At 45.9% G+C, this 15,291-nt stretch overlaps 1 protein-coding gene across 5 annotated transcripts in view; it reads right to left on the bottom strand.

Moving 5' to 3' along the window:
• The window catches only part of Wdr20 (WD repeat domain 20), a 60,249-nt gene extending 47,134 nt beyond the window's left edge, over positions 1-13,115 (bottom strand). For 3 of the 5 annotated variants that reach the window (XM_051151574.1, XM_051151595.1, XM_051151579.1), the window contains exon 1: positions 12,793-13,101. In XM_051151574.1, coding sequence (XP_051007531.1) covers positions 12,793-13,041 — 249 coding nt within the window. In that variant the 5' untranslated portion in view covers positions 13,042-13,101. Of the gene's footprint in view, positions 1-12,792 lie in introns of all 5 variants that reach the window. The other 2 variants (XM_051151588.1, XM_051151584.1) reach the window with 2 other exon arrangements.
• Between the last annotated feature and the right edge of the window lie 2,176 nt (positions 13,116-15,291).

Below are 15,291 nucleotides of genomic sequence, written 5' to 3'. Positions count from 1 at the left end.
ATGTGGTTGCTGGGAATTGAACTCATGACCTCTGGAAGAGCAGACAGTGCTCTTAACCACTGAGCCATCACTCCAGCCCCCATAAAATGTATTTTAAATTTAAATTACAAACTATTCAGATCCTAAATACCTGTTACCATGTAATACTTAACAGGAACTTTGAGCATATAATTTAAAAATAAGAAAGATTAAACATGTTTTCATTCAGTAAGCTAGAAAAAAAAAACAGAGAGCAAACCTAAAGAAAACTAAAGGAATAAAGAGAATGAACTAACAACCAAAACAGAAAAAGAAGCTAGGGGGAGAGGGGGGACAACAGGGTCTCATTATTTGGCCCAAGCTGGAATTTAACAAGTAGCAATCCTCCTGCCTCAGTCTCAGTCTCCTGGGTATTGAGATTACAAGCATTAGCAACCATACTTTTTCCCTCCAAGACAGGGTGTCTCTGTGTAGGCCTCGCTGTCCTAGAACTTGCTCTGTAGACCAGGCTAGGCCCAAATTTGAACCCTAACCTGCCTCTGCCCCCCAAGTGCTGGGATTAAAAGCATGTGACACTATTGCCCACTCTTGAGGGAAAAACATTTAATGGGCAAATCTTGTAAATCTGTCAGGGAGAAAAAAAGAAAATGTGAGTGAGGAGGATAAAGCTCAAGGCAGAGGCAGGGCAGGCAGCCGCTCACGCCAGCACAGGGCGCAGAGCGGGCCAACATGCTGCAGAGAGGAGAGGGCCAGCTCTGTCGGAGATGCCTCCGTCTAGGACCAGGGAGACACAGGGCCAGGGAAGCAGATGGCACCAAGAGCTGGGGAAGGAGCTGGCAAAGCCGCCCTCTCCAGAAGGACAGAGACTGAGGAGAGCGCGGCTGGAGCGTATGTTAGTTTAAGTTCTAATTGCCCTAACTGATTTGTGCTCTCACAGAAATACCCACCGGGTTCACTTACTGTAATAAATGCTTTTTCCTGGGGGGGAGGGAGGGGGAAAGGCATAAAACAAATTATTTCAGGAACAAAATGGAAATATTATTTCAAATACAGCCGAGAAACAAAACTGAGAAAGGAACTGAGACTATGTCATTGAGGAAACCCAACAGTTAAAACCTAAGCAGTAGAGAATGAACCACGAAAAGAAACTAGAGAGATGTGGGCCAGAAAGGCGAAAAGTCAGCACTAAAGTGTCGAGACAGGGTGGGCGATGTGAGTCAGCAGGGGCTTGCTGTGCTATGCCTGACTTGAAACCCACAGGGTGGAAAAGAGTGAAGTAATTCCTGAAAATGATCCTGGTCTGGCCAGGTGTGGTGGCCAAGCCTGTAATCCCAGCACCCTGGGTGGCAGAGGCAGGCTACTCTCTGTCAGTTCCAGGCCAGTCTGGTCTACAAAATGAGGTGGGAAAAAGGAAGAAAAGGAAGGAAAGGAAGGAAAGGAAGGAAAGGAAGGAAGGAAAGAAGGAAGAGAAAGAAAGGCAGGCAGGCAGGTTATCCTCTGACCTCCACATGCACACATGTCTCCACACACATGCACAAGCTCAAAACTTAAAGTGTTAAGCCGGGCGTGGTGGCGCACACCTTTAATCCCAGCACTTGGGAGGCAGAGGCAGGCGGATCGCTGTGAGTTCGAGGCCAGCCTGGTCTACAAAGTGAGTCCAGGATGGCCAAGGCTACACAGAAGAAACCCTGTCTCGAAAAACCAAAAAAAAAAAAAAAAAAAAAAAAACTTAAAGTGTTAAGATAAACCAAGGCAAGGCCCACTCGGGAGGCAGAGGCAGGTGGATCACTGTGAGTTCAAGGCCAGCCTGGTCTACAAAGCTGTCCAGGACAGCTAAGGCTACACAGAGAAACCCTGTCTCAAAAAAGGAAAACAAGCACTCGGGAGGCAGAGGCAGGCGATCGCTGTGAGTTCGAGGCCAGCCTGGTCTACAAAGTGAGTCCAGGACAGCTAAGGCTACACAGAGAAACCCTGTCTCAAAAAAACAAACAAACAAGACAAAACAACAACAACAAAAAGGATAAACCAAGGCGAAACACAACTCACCTATAATTCTAGTGTACAAGCGGCTGAGATGGGCAAAGGACAAAGAGTTCAGGGGCAGCCTGAACTACATAGAAAGTTCAAGGCTACCCTGAGCTATATAGCAAGAGCCTGGTTTGAAAGCAATAAATACATAAACAAACAAACAAGCACACGCTAGGGTTGCTCAACAGGTGAGGAGGGCATTTACAGCCCAGCCTAATGACCTGAGTTTAGTCCCCAGGATCCAACTGGTAGAAAGAATCGACTCTCTCAAATTGTTATCTAACAAGCATGCATGTGTGGTATACGCATGTCCCACGAAGCACAAACTAAATAAATACAAATGTAAAATTAGTAAGTAGGTAAACACTGGTGACAAATGCTGCTGAGGTGAATGGTACCCAGTGGATTTGACGGTCAGAAGTTAAACAGCCAGTGCCATGTTAAATTTGACCCTAAGAGCCACAGTCACACTAGAGTAAACAGGTAATGGTTTATACAAAATCAGATCTTGAAGCTGAAATATTCCAGCTGATGGTAAGACCCTGAGTGTTACTGTAGTAGAGCATTCCAGAGGTAGACTGGGACTATAAAGTGGCCACAGAAGCCAAGGAACCAAGGAGCCATTGTGCTTGACAACCACACACTACAAATGAAACTACAGCACTTGGTGACAATCATGAAGTCTATAATAAAGCGGGGCAGTGATGACACCTGTTGTTAATCCAGCACTCAGGAGGCAGAGGCAGAGGCAAGCAGATCTCTATGAGTTTGAGGCCAGCCTGGTCTACAGAGTGAATTCCAAGACAGCCAGGGCTACTCAGAGAAACCCTGTCTCATAAAACAAAACAAACAAACAAACAAAGGAAGTCTACAATAAGCCGAGCAACCAAGAAGTCAGAGCAGAAGCCGGGCGTGGTGGCGCACGCCTTTAATCCCAGCACTCGGGAGGCAGAGGCAGGAGGATCGCTGTGAGTTCGAGGCCAGCCTGGTCTACAAAGTGAGTCCAGGATGGCCAAGGCTACACAGAGAAACCCTGTCTCAAAAAACCAAAAAAAAAAAAAAAAAGAAGTCAGAGCAGAAACACACACACAAACACATCCCTGAAGATAAGGAACAGGAGGGAGCTTCAAGTATTCAGGACACTAGACACTGCCTCTCCTGGGTTAGACCAGAAGACTTTGAACAGCACATGAGGTCAGACTACTGACTCATATCTAAGCTTCTCAACCCATGCGAAAGGGGCTGGCCCCCAAACCAGCACAAGACCCTCAGTGTAGCTCGTCTCTATTGTTGCCTCTTTAGTACCTGTCTGTCAGCCATGTTCCTGTCTGGTGTGGCATTCCCCAGTTCCAGAGTGAACTGGGGAAGCAAACAGGGAACTGGATAATCTAAAGGAGTGGCTCAGCAGAGACTGAATGATGTACAGTTCCAGGGGCAACAGAAATGGATTAGTAATCCAAGTTGGCACAGTAAATCAAAGATTTACCAGAGGCTTCTAAGAAATACTCTCACTCTTCTGGGAGACTGTTCATCCTCCTGCTGAGTCCTAGTCTCACAGGCCCTTGTGGTCCAGAGAAGAGAGCCAGAGCCTCTCCACCATTTGACCACAGCAGCTAGGCTGACAAGCTGATGGTCCCCAGTCAGATAGCCAACATATAAACCAAGTCATCCCTTTAAGTAGGTCTCCTGTTACTTACTGTTACAGAAACCTCCTAACATTACAGAACACTCAGGTGTGTAAGTCATAAACCAGCAATGAATCAGCCCATCAGCTTTTTTTTGTAGCACACTTCAAATTTCATCTTTTATTTCCAAAAAGTCTGTTAAATTTCATCACTAACTATTAAAATATAAACCATTTCCTTCTTATAAACCTTGGAGAACAGCAACTAGTTAAGCTGGTTAACTGTGGCTCAAAACTCTATAAAAATAGGGACTGTGTAGCTGGAGAGATGGCTCAGAGGTTAAGAGCACTGTCTGCTCTTCCAGAGGTCCTGAGTTCAATTCCCAGCAACCACATGGTGGCTCACAGCCATCTAAACTGTGATCTGATGCCTCTTCTGGCATGTAGGTGTACATGCAGATAGAGTACTCACACATAAAATAAATAAATCTTTAAAAAAAAATAGAGACTATGAAATGGCTCAGTTACAGCCTGGTCTACAGCGTGAGTTCCAGGAAGAGAGGTGGGAGAGCTCTGGTCCACACAGATGCACACACATATAAACATATACACATATATTAATATACAAAATTATAAAAAGTTATAGATTTGTGAAGTAAGAAAAGTCTTTGGTGAGTCCATCCTACCACAAGCAAAAGTAAAAGACAGAGAGCTAAGAGAAAACAATCTCACAGAACAAACAAAATATTAATCTGTACCTTTAATCCCAGCACTCGGGAGGCAGAGGCAGGTGGATCACTGTGAGTTTGAGGCCAACAGTGAGCCCAGGATAGCCAAGCCTAACACAGAGAGACCCTGTCTTGAAAAACCAAACCAAGCCGGGCATGGTGACGCATGCCTTTAAACCCAGCACTTGGGAGGCAGAGGCAGGCGGAACGCTGTGAGCTTGAGGCCAGCCTGGTCTACAAAAAAAAAAGAAAAGAAAAGAAAAGAAAAAACCACACACACACACAAAATAATGGATTTTTTTTTTTTTTTGGTTATTCGAGACAGGGTTTCTCTGTGTAGCCTTGGCTGTCCTGGACTCACTATGTAGACCAGGCTGGCCTCGAACTCACAGCGATCCACCTGCCTCTGCCTCCCAAATGCTGGGATTAAAGGCGTGCGCCACCATGCCTGGCTAAAATGTTAGATTTATTATTTTTATTTTCTGGAGGCAGGGTCTAACAATGTAGCTCTAGCTGACTCAAAGTTGCTACAATGACCAGGATGGCGGGCCTAGAACTCAGAGATCTGGCCCCTTCCTCTGTCTCTAAGTGCTGGGGTTAAGAGCATGTGCCACCAGGACCCTGCCCTATTAGCGGTGTTGTCTCACTCTATAGATCAGACTAGGGTCAAGCTCTTAGTCTTCCTGCCCCAAACTCCCAGTGCTGGAGTCACAAGAATCTATTGTAACTCAGTTAATATTTTAGTGCCTTCACGGACCACAGATCATAATTCTAGTACAAACTAACCTCACCAGGAAAAAAAAAAATGCTCTCTAAAACATCACATACAAAAATCTTCTTTATTTATCTTTAAATTTGTGTGTATCGTGTATTCATTCCTTGGTACTTGTATATGGGGGAGGAGGTTGACACTGGGTGTCTTTCCTGAACTACTCACCACCTTTACTTTTTGAGACAGGGTTTTAGTGAGCCTGGGGCTCTTCAATTCACCAAGAACGAGCTAGTGAGCTTCAGAATCTGCCTGTCAGTCACCGGCCGCTTCCCATCCTACTGCTGGGGCTACAGGCATGCACTACTGGGCCTGGCTTCCTACTGGGGCTCTAGGGATCCAAGCTCAAGTCCTCTTGCTTGTATGGCAAGCACTTTACTGTGTTTTAAAGTGTCTTTTTTGCTTTGTTTTGTTCCAGATAGGGTTTCTCAGTGTAGCCTTGGCTATCCTTGGACTCGCTTTGTAGACCAGGCTGGCCTCGAACTCACAGCGATCCACCTGCCTCTACCTCCCGAATGCTGGGATTAAAGGCGTGCACCACAACCGCCCGGCTGTTTTAAAATTTCTTTAGCTCTACAGCCAAATAAGCTGGTGACAAGCTAGTGTTGTGGTTCTTGTTCAAGTTCTGCTCCTAGCACAATACCATTTGTCACTAGTGTTAACTCCAGGACAGTAACTACAGTAACAAGCTTCTTGAAGGCAGGACTTGGTCGACCTACACAGTACATATCTTTAATCCCAGTACTCGGGAGGCAGAGGCAGGTAGATTGCTGTGAATTTGAGGCCAGCCTGGTCTACAAAGTGAGTCCAGGACAACCAAGGCTACACAGAGAAACCCTGTCTTGGAAAACAAAAAACAAAAAAAAAAATAGGAATGACAGCTGGGTGTGGTGGCGCACGCCTTTAATCTCAGCATTTGGAAGGCAGAAGCAGGTGGATCTCTGAGTTCAAGGCCAGCCAAGGTCTACAGGAGTTCCAGGCCAGCCAGGGCTACACAGAGAAACCCTGTCTTGAAAAACAAACAAAACAAAAACAAAAAAAAAGAATTCATTTTTCACTTTTTTCTTTTTTTTTAAAGATTTATTTATTTATTATGTATATAGTGCACATCAGATCTCATTATAGATGGCTGGGAGCCACCATGTGGTTGCTGGGAATTGAACTCAGGACCTCTAGAAGAGCAGTCAGTGCTCTTAATCACTGAGCCATCTCTCAAGCGGCCCCGTTTTCACTTTTTAAATTGAGTTTAGAGGGCTGGAGTGATGGCTGGGTGGTTGAGAGCACCAGTTGCTCTTCTAGAGGACCTGGGTTCAATTCTCAGCTCCCACTTGGCAGCTCATGGCTGTCTGTAACTTCAACTCCAGTTCCAGAGGACCTGGCACCTTAGCAGACATACATACAGGCAAAATATAAATGTACATAAAAATAAAGATATTTTAAAAAAGAGTTCAGAATCATACGACCTTAAGAGCTAACAGGTCTTAGAACCATCTAAATATAACTCCTATCCACTGTAGGAGTCACAGCAATAGCATCCCTAAGCAGGGTGGGGTCTGAAATGGGTCGGGGGTGGGGGCGGTATAAGGATGTTTAGTATGCAGGGTGAGTAATTCAGACTACAGGTGGCTTGATCTGGTTTGGCTTTTTAAAACAGGGTCTTAGCCGACTGGGTTGGCAAATGTCTTTGAATCCCAGCACTCAGGAGGCAGAGGCAGGCAGATCGCTGTGAGTTCGAGGCCAGCCTGGTCTACAAAGGGAATCTAGGACAGCCAAGGCTACACAGAGAAACCGTGCCTCAAAAAACAACAACAAAGTAATCTATAGCAATTGTTTACAGTCTGTTATTTTACTGTCTCTTATTTGCAATTTTTTTTTTTTTTTTTCGAGACAGGGTTTCTCTGTGTAGCCTTGGCCATCCTGGACTCACTTTGTAGACCAGGCTGGCCTCGAACTCACAGCGATCCGCCTGCTTCTGCCTCCCGAGTGCTGGGATTAAAGGCATGCGCCACCACGCCCGGCTCTTATTTGCAATTTTAAGAAAGCTAACTTTATTACCTATTAGTAGCACTAATTTTTTTTAAAGATATGAATACTAAAAATTATTCATGTTGCAGCCGGGCGTAGTGGCGCACGCCTTTAATCCCAGCACTCGGGAGGCAGAGGCAGGCGGATCGCTGTGAGTTCGAGGCCAGCCTGGTCTACAAAGTGAGTCCAGGATGGCCAAGGCTACACAGAGAGACCCTGTCTCGAAAAACCAAAAAAAAAAAAAAAAAAAAAAAAAAAAATTATTCATGTTACTTTTAGACACAAACCTGGCTGTTTTTCAGCTTCTTGGGAATCTTTTTAAAGGTATAGCATGAGTAGACACAGCTTATTGAATCACTCAACTCAACACATATGACAGTGAAGTCCTGACTCAATGCGGAACACTGGAACAGGGAATGAGAGGGCAGCAGGAAAAGTTCAATCTGCTGTAGGAAGCTCTGTCTACAGAGGCATTATCAGGGGAATTACAAACTGAGAAAATGTCAGGAAGGCCAAGGACAGGGGGCTGGAGAACACGAAGAAGAGAGCTGATCTAACCTGTGAATTCACAGGAGGATTTGCGGAGGAAGTGATGGTTAAACTGAGATCTGAATGGAGACCATTCACAATTATGTAAAAGCTATCTCCATAAAATAAAAGGATAGGTCCAACAAAATAGCTTTAGCATTGTTTTCCTAAAGAACCTTTTTTTTTTTAAATGATAACAAAATATGTCTTTTGTTTTGTTTTGTTTTTTGAGACAGTGTTTCTCTGTGTAGCCTTGGCTGTCCTAGACTCACTTTGCAGACCAGGCTGGCCTCGAACTCACAGCGATCCCCCTGCCTCTACCTCCCGAGTGCTGGGATTAAAGGTGTGCACCACCCAGCTAGTCATAAAATTATTTAAGCTAGAAGTTCAAAGTTCTGGGGTGTTTTTCTCATCTCTCGTAGCATCCTGCTCAATATTAGTATTATGGTAGTCGCTCAAATCTTTGTTGAAATGATTAATGCAGTGGGACAGTGATGTTCATACTCTCTTTAGTTAAGCAAAACAGATTCACAAGCTACATAAGAAAACTCCCTCGGATTTCCTTGATTGTGAAAAGATGCTTCCGTTTCTCTCATGTGGCTGACATAGATTCCCTAAAGGCTGGTGTGATGTACACACTTTAAACCCAACACTTGGGGGTAGGGAGGCAGAGGCAAGAGGATCTCTCTGTGTGTTCCAGGCCAGCCAGAGCTACATAGTGAGACCCTATGTCAAAAAAAAAAAAAAAAAAGAAAAGAAAAGAAAAAGCCAGTGAGACAACTGTACACCAGCGCTGGGCTAAGTTCTGAAGTGGCTGGAGTGTACATACATTGCCCTTAGACTGAAAAGCCTGGTTGGTCTAAAACAATGTCTATGCTCTGAAATGCTTCATTTTCCTAATAATGAAAACATGAATAGTGTTTACATCTTTTCTGTAGCCTTGGCTCTCTGAGGGAGATGAAATTACATACACTCTCAGCCCCATCTACTGCTACCCTGAGCACTAAGCATTTCAAAGAGCCAGTACTATAGCCCTCAATGTTAGGCCACTGCCCCAACACTCCATTCCTGAGGAAGAGAACACGCACACACTCATGAATGCCTGTAACCCTACCACTTATAGAGGCAGAACACAAACTCAAGGTCATCCTGGGCTGCAGTAAGACCTTGCCTCAAAAACTAATTTGGGGCAAAGGCAGCAGACAGCTCAATGGTCGTGCATGCCCAGCAGACATTAAGGCCCTGGGTTCAATTCCCAGCAGCAGCAAACAAAAACAAATAAACAATACTTCTCACTTTACATGTGTGTTTAATCTGACTTCCACCCTTGTCCACATTAGAGCTTCTAGGCTACAAATAATTATGAAACTTCATATGCCTTGGGCTGGGGATGTGATTCAGTGGAAGAGTGCTTACTTAACACTATGAGGCCCTTGGGTTTTACACACACACACACACACACACACACACACACACACACTGTTCCTTGAAGAAAAAAAGTAAAACAAAAATATGTCAAAATTGGCCAGCTGTCAAAAAATATAAAAGACCTACTTTCTACTAACCCCTGAAAGTAAGTTCTGGTTTCCTAAAAATGATGTCTAAAGATGACTGTTGACTCTATTTTGTTTGTTTGCTTTGTTGAGACAAGGTCTCACTATATGGTTATATGGTGAGAGTGGCCTCTACTTCTCAACCCTCCCAAGTCACCATACAGAACAAATTATTAACTATCTTAAAATCAAAAATCAGAACCATAAAAAGTTACTATTATTGGACCTTCCTGATGACACACACCTATAATCCTAGAATGTGAAAGGTAAAGAGAATCAGAAGTTCAAAATCATCCTCTGCTACTTGCCAAGTTCAAGGACAGCCTGGCCTATGTGAGACCTTATCAAACATACAAAGTCACTTATATCATTTATATTCAGAATGACAACAAATACTAACTATGGAAAGAAAAACTTTAATTGCACCAGCTAGAAGAGTTTAAATATCTGCCACAAAATGAAAATGTATCTACAGATGGCTCTGGGGTTAAAGAACAGTGACTGCTCTTCCAGAGGTCCTGAGTTCAATTCTCAGCAACCACATGGTAGCTCACAACCATCTATAATACAATCTAATGCCCTCTTCTGTCATGCAGGCCTACAGTGCAGAGCACTGTACACATAATAGATAAATAAAAAAAATTTTTAACTCAAGAGATCTACCTGACTCTGCCTCCTGAATTCTAGGACTAAGTGTGCCACCATATCCAGCCTTTCCGACTTTTTTGTTTTGTTTTTGGGGACAGGGTTTCTCTGTGTAACCTTGGCTGTCCTGGAGCGCGCTCTTTAGACCAGGCTGGCCTCGAACTCACAGAAATCCACCTGCCTCCGCCTCCTGAGTGCTGGGATTAAAGGCATGCACCACCACATGCAGCTTTTGGTGTGGCTTTTAAAAGCTCTTAGAACACCATTATAATGACACTTCTAAACAGAAAAAAAAAAAAATAACTATGCAAACCAAAGCCACTAGATCCAAATGAAATCTGCCCTGAGGATGATCCAACAGCGGGTGTGTAGCATAGGGAAGGGGCACTGGCCTGACAAGCAAAGGCCCTAGGGCTCCGTCTACACCCAACACGGGAGGGGGGTGAGGGGGGGAGGAACGAAAACCAAAAACAGGAGACAGGAAGCAATGGCTGAACTAGTAATCACTAATGTGAGTAAAGTTAAGGTTTTTTTTGTTTTTGGTTTTGGTTTTTTTTTTTTTTCATTTGGTTTGGTTTGGTTTTTGGGTTTTGGTTTTTCGAGACAGAGTCTCTGTATTAGCCTTGGCTGTCCTGGACTCGCTTTGTAGACCAGGCTGGCCTCGAACTCAGTGATCCACCTACCTCTGCCTCCTGAGTGCTGGGATTAAAGGCATGCTCCACCACACCCGATGAGTAAAGTTAAGTTTTTAAACTTTTTTATTATTTATTTATACATGTATGTGTGAATGCCACATGTATGCAGGTGCCCAACTTAACACTGAGCCATCTTCCAGCTCCAGTGAATTTAACTTTTAGCATATTGTATTTTTATATCACCATTGTTTGGTTGGGTTTAGATTGGGGGGGAGGGTGTTGTTTTTTGGGATAGGTTCTTACTATGTGGTCCTAGCTGGCCTGAAATGCTTATGTAGGCCAGGAGGCCTTGAACTCAGAGTCCCACCTGTCACAGTGCATGCTACCACTCCCACCTGGCTTTGGATTTTTCTTTTTTTAAATAGGGTCTCACCATATAGCCCATGATTGCCTGAAATGTGCTAATTGTAGCATAGGCTGGCTCCGAACTTGCTAACTATAGTCCTGGCTGACCATAAAAATCACAATGATTGCAGGTATGCACAACCATGGTAGGATCTAATTATAATTTTTCTAAGATTTGTTTTACTTCTCCAAATTCTGTGTGTGAGCTGGAAGTGTGTACCCAGAACCCAGAAAAGGGCATCAAACTCCCTGGAGCTGGAGTTACAGGTAGTTGTGAGTAGTGTGACACGGGTTTTGGGACGCCCTCTGCAAGAACGCACAAGTTCTTAACCACTGAGGCCTCACTCCAGCCTCTAACTATGAGTTTTAATAACACAATCTTTCCAAAGAAAAATGGCATTTCAGTCAAAGCAGGAATGTCAAGATGGCAGCTTCTTTTTGACAGTTACTCTTGATGCAAACATTAAGTGTACTTTACACCTACTGAGTGTGTTAGGACTCTAATGGCCATTACAGCTATATTACAAATTACAGTATGTGCTGTTTCCCAAGTATCCAAGGTCACAAATAAGTCAGTAACAAAGTTGAGAGTAGCACTAAAACTTCAGCACCTGCACTTCAAACTACCACATACTTTCCCAAACCCAGAAGAGAGAAAAGAGTCAACCATCTATTTTCACAAACTTCGGCAGTGGACTGACAAGAATAAACACCAACCGGAAGATTCACCTTGGTCCAGAAAAACAAGCTACATTTGCATACCATCACCTCGTTCCTTGTTCCCATAACCAAACTGTATTAATCCTTGGTAATATGTACTCTTCAATATGGACAACTTATTTTCCCACTAACTGAACATTTTAAAGTTAATCTTTCATCATCTTGTCACAATCCGTCCGAGTGCATTCATTTCCTCACTCTCTCAATAGTCAAAAGTTAAAACAAGCAGTTCTCAGAATGTAGTTACATTGCCAATGACCAAAAAAAAAAAAACCGCCAATAAATTGCTGCTTTTAACGAGACACTTTAAAACACGATGACATACGTCACAGAATTACTGTTAAGTTCTTGGCTGGTTACTTTAAAGTAGCATTTAAACATATCCCTCCCTGTTCGGGACACAGCCTGACTCGTTAGACAAGATAAATCTAGGCACGCTCACACAGAACACCTCTGAAGCAACTTAGCTTATTGAAAACAGTATTTCAACCTCCCGAGTGTGAGTCCTCAGCCCTCTCACACTGCAAAGAACAGAATGACCCTCTTCAAAAATGTTTCGGGAGAGAAGATTCCGTCCGCGGAGGCAATGACAGCCGTCCTCTGGGGAAGGTTTTTGGAAACAGTGATGACACTAGAAGCGGCTCCTAGGAAGTGTCAGTGCCGCAGCAGCAGGTGGAGTAGCCCTGCGTGCCGAGCAGGTCCTTTCTGACCTAGTCTCCAAGTCCTCCGCCTCCCTGTCCCGGTTCCGCCTTACGGACCTTTCCAAGTCGCCTCGCGCCCCGGTTCTCTCACCCAGGGCAGGACTCTCGAGCCTCCCGGGAAGCGAGGCCACCGAAGACGGCCGCCGCACCTCTTCCGGGGACTCGCAGGCCCGCTCTCCGGCAGTGTCGGAACCCGGCGGACCCTACCGGAGGGAGGCAACCGGCTACTGCCGGGCACCTCCGCCACCCGGTTCCAGAGCCCCCTCCCCTTCCAGGCACGGCTGCCGCCACCCGTCCAATCCTCCGGAGTACCCCAGCGGAGTTACCGGCCCCACTCAAAAAAGTACGAGCACCGGCTGCTCCCACCGGTCACCCCGGCCTCGCTGTCACCGCCCAGCTCCCGGCCTCGGCCCGCGCCGCCGGCGTGCCCCCGGTGACGCCCGGGTCGGTACCTTGCGGACCCCCTTGTAGATATAGAAGTAGAGCTCCCGGCCCACATTGAAGCAGAGGCGGTCGCCGTTGCCAGACTGGTCGTTGAGGTTTACGAAGGAGACGCGGACAGGGTTGGATCCCTGCGAGTTGAAGGGCACCCGGTTGGGCCGGCTGTACTCCGAGTGCGGCAGCAGCTTGTACAGACCTTCCCGGGTGGTGAATTGGGTCTTAATCTCGTTCATCTCCTTCCCTCCTCCCTCCGTCGCCATCTTGGAAAGCAGCGTTCATCCTGCCCTAAGTGCCCGGATCACGCCCACCGCGCAGGCGCCGTCCTCGGCTGCTCGCTTTCTACTCCCCACCCCCTTCTCCGCGGCCCCGCCCATTCGCAAGCCAGCCCCCACGGGGGCGGGCCGAAGCGAAGGGGGCGGGCTAACTTACGGTCCGACTGCGCACGCGTGCTCACCTGGCGCACTCCACCGGGAGGGGCGTGCGCAAACTCCTCCCCTGGGTGCCACCCTCTCCGTGCCGTGGGAGCGAGCGCGCGGGGAGCCGGTGCACCGTCCCTGTCTGCGGTGAGATGACTGTGTGGCCCTTCGCTAAGGGAACCTGTCCCGAAGAAGGGGCGCCGACGGAGCCTGAGACGAGCAGTCCTGTCCGGTGCTTGGACGTGTGCGTCCCAGCTGTGCTCAGTGGACGCCGGGTCCGAATCCTCTCCTCCCACCGGCAGTTTCGCAGAAGGATTGGGTTTTGTTACTTCTCAGGGTTTGGTTTGGTTTTAAAGGCGGGTTGGGAAGAAAAGCATAAATGGCCGGGCGTAGTGGCGCACGCCTTTAATCCCAGCACTTGGGAGGCAGAGGCAGGTGGATCACTGTGAGTTCAAGGCCAGCCTGGTCTCCAAAGTGGGTCTAGGACAGCCAAAGCTATCACAGAGAAACTTTGTCTCGAAAAAAGAAAAAAAAGAAAAGAAAGAAAAGCATAAATGTACCGGACTTGTGTTTTCGAGTCTCACCTAAAACCTATCTGGTGAGCACTGTCTGCTTCTTGAGAAAGTCTCCTGTCCTGTCGCCACTCCGAGTCTAGAGAAAGGGGCGAGGGTCACAGGATGGAGGAGCAGGAATCCAAGGACATCCTCAGTTTGTCGTCACTTGAGGAACCAGCCTGGGCTACTTTAGACCTCTCCAACCTCATAACAAGACATTGTCTAAAAACCAACGGTCAGGGCGGGAAAGATGCCTCAGTGGTTATGAGTCGGGCTCGATTCATAGCACCCACTTGGCAGCCAACAACCTTCTGTAACTCCAGTTCCATGGAATCGTATGCCCTCTCCTGGCCTCCACAGGCACTGCATGCATAAAATACATAGATTTACATGCTGCCAGAAAGCCATGCACAGCCAGGTGGTAGTGACCTCGCCTTTAATCCCAGCACTCAGGAAGCAGAGGCAGGTGGATCTCTGTGAGTTCAAGGCCAGCTTGGTCTACAGAACCAGGACAGCCAAGGATAACCCGTCTCAAAAAGAAAAAAGAAAAAGAAAGAAACAAAGAAAAAAATGTGATTCATTTTCACACAATGTTAAAATATTGTGGAAAAAAGTTGAAAATTCTATTTCTAGGCCTAAGGCCATGCTTACCAGAGGGTAAGAAGACAGATGAAACATGTTGGTCAAAAGATTCAAAGTTTCCCTTAATGTGAATAAGCTCCAGAACCCTTTTGAGCAACCTAGTTTTGTATCTATAGTTATAACAAGAAAGCACATTTGGAAGTTCTTAGTGTAGGTTTTAGCCGAGCTGTGGTGGCACACGCCTGTAATCCCAGCACTCAGGAGGCAGAGGCAGGCGGGTCTTTTGAGTTTGAGACTAGCCTGGTCTACAGAGCAAGTCCAGGACAGCCAAGGCTACAACAGAGAAACCCTGTCTCAAAAAATAAAAAATTTAAAAACCTGCTTTTTTCTCTTTGGCCATGTGAAGACAAAACGGGTCACCAGCAGCTCTCCTGGGGTCACGTACAGAGTTCAGCCAGGTTTTTCTCTCTTGCCACTTGCTCCAAGCCATGCTCGGATCCGGTGTCATTAGTCAAGGGCGCAGCCTTCATTAAGTTGGACTACCAGCCTTGAGTGGCTGACTTAAGACTGTCTACCCAGTAAAACTGGTCATGCTAGTCTTTGTCTATAAAGAATAGGAAAAGTTAAGACCTTCAAAAATAAATTCCTGGCAGTGGTGCACGCCTTTAGTCCCAGCACTCAGGAGGCAGAGGCAGGCGGATTGCTGTGAATTCGAGGCCAGCCTGGCCCACAAAGTGAGTCTAGAAGAGCCAGGGCTACACAGAGAAACCCTGTCTCAACAAAAAAAACCAAAAAACAAAAACAAAAAAATCAGAGAAAATGGATATGTTAGTTAAGCCAATTCCACAGTATATTTGTACAGTAAACTGTATACTATGCATAAAAAATAAATATCATTTGCAAAAAAATATATATGTATGTGTATATATAATTTTCATGTGCCAGTTAAACATGGTAT

This window comes from Acomys russatus, chromosome 1 (assembly GCF_903995435.1).
Source record: "Acomys russatus chromosome 1, mAcoRus1.1, whole genome shotgun sequence".
In the NCBI taxonomy this organism is placed as follows: Eukaryota; Metazoa; Chordata; class Mammalia; order Rodentia; family Muridae; genus Acomys; species Acomys russatus.
Note: the sequence above shows the minus strand (reverse complement) of the source record. Positions and strands in the feature narration are given on the sequence as shown.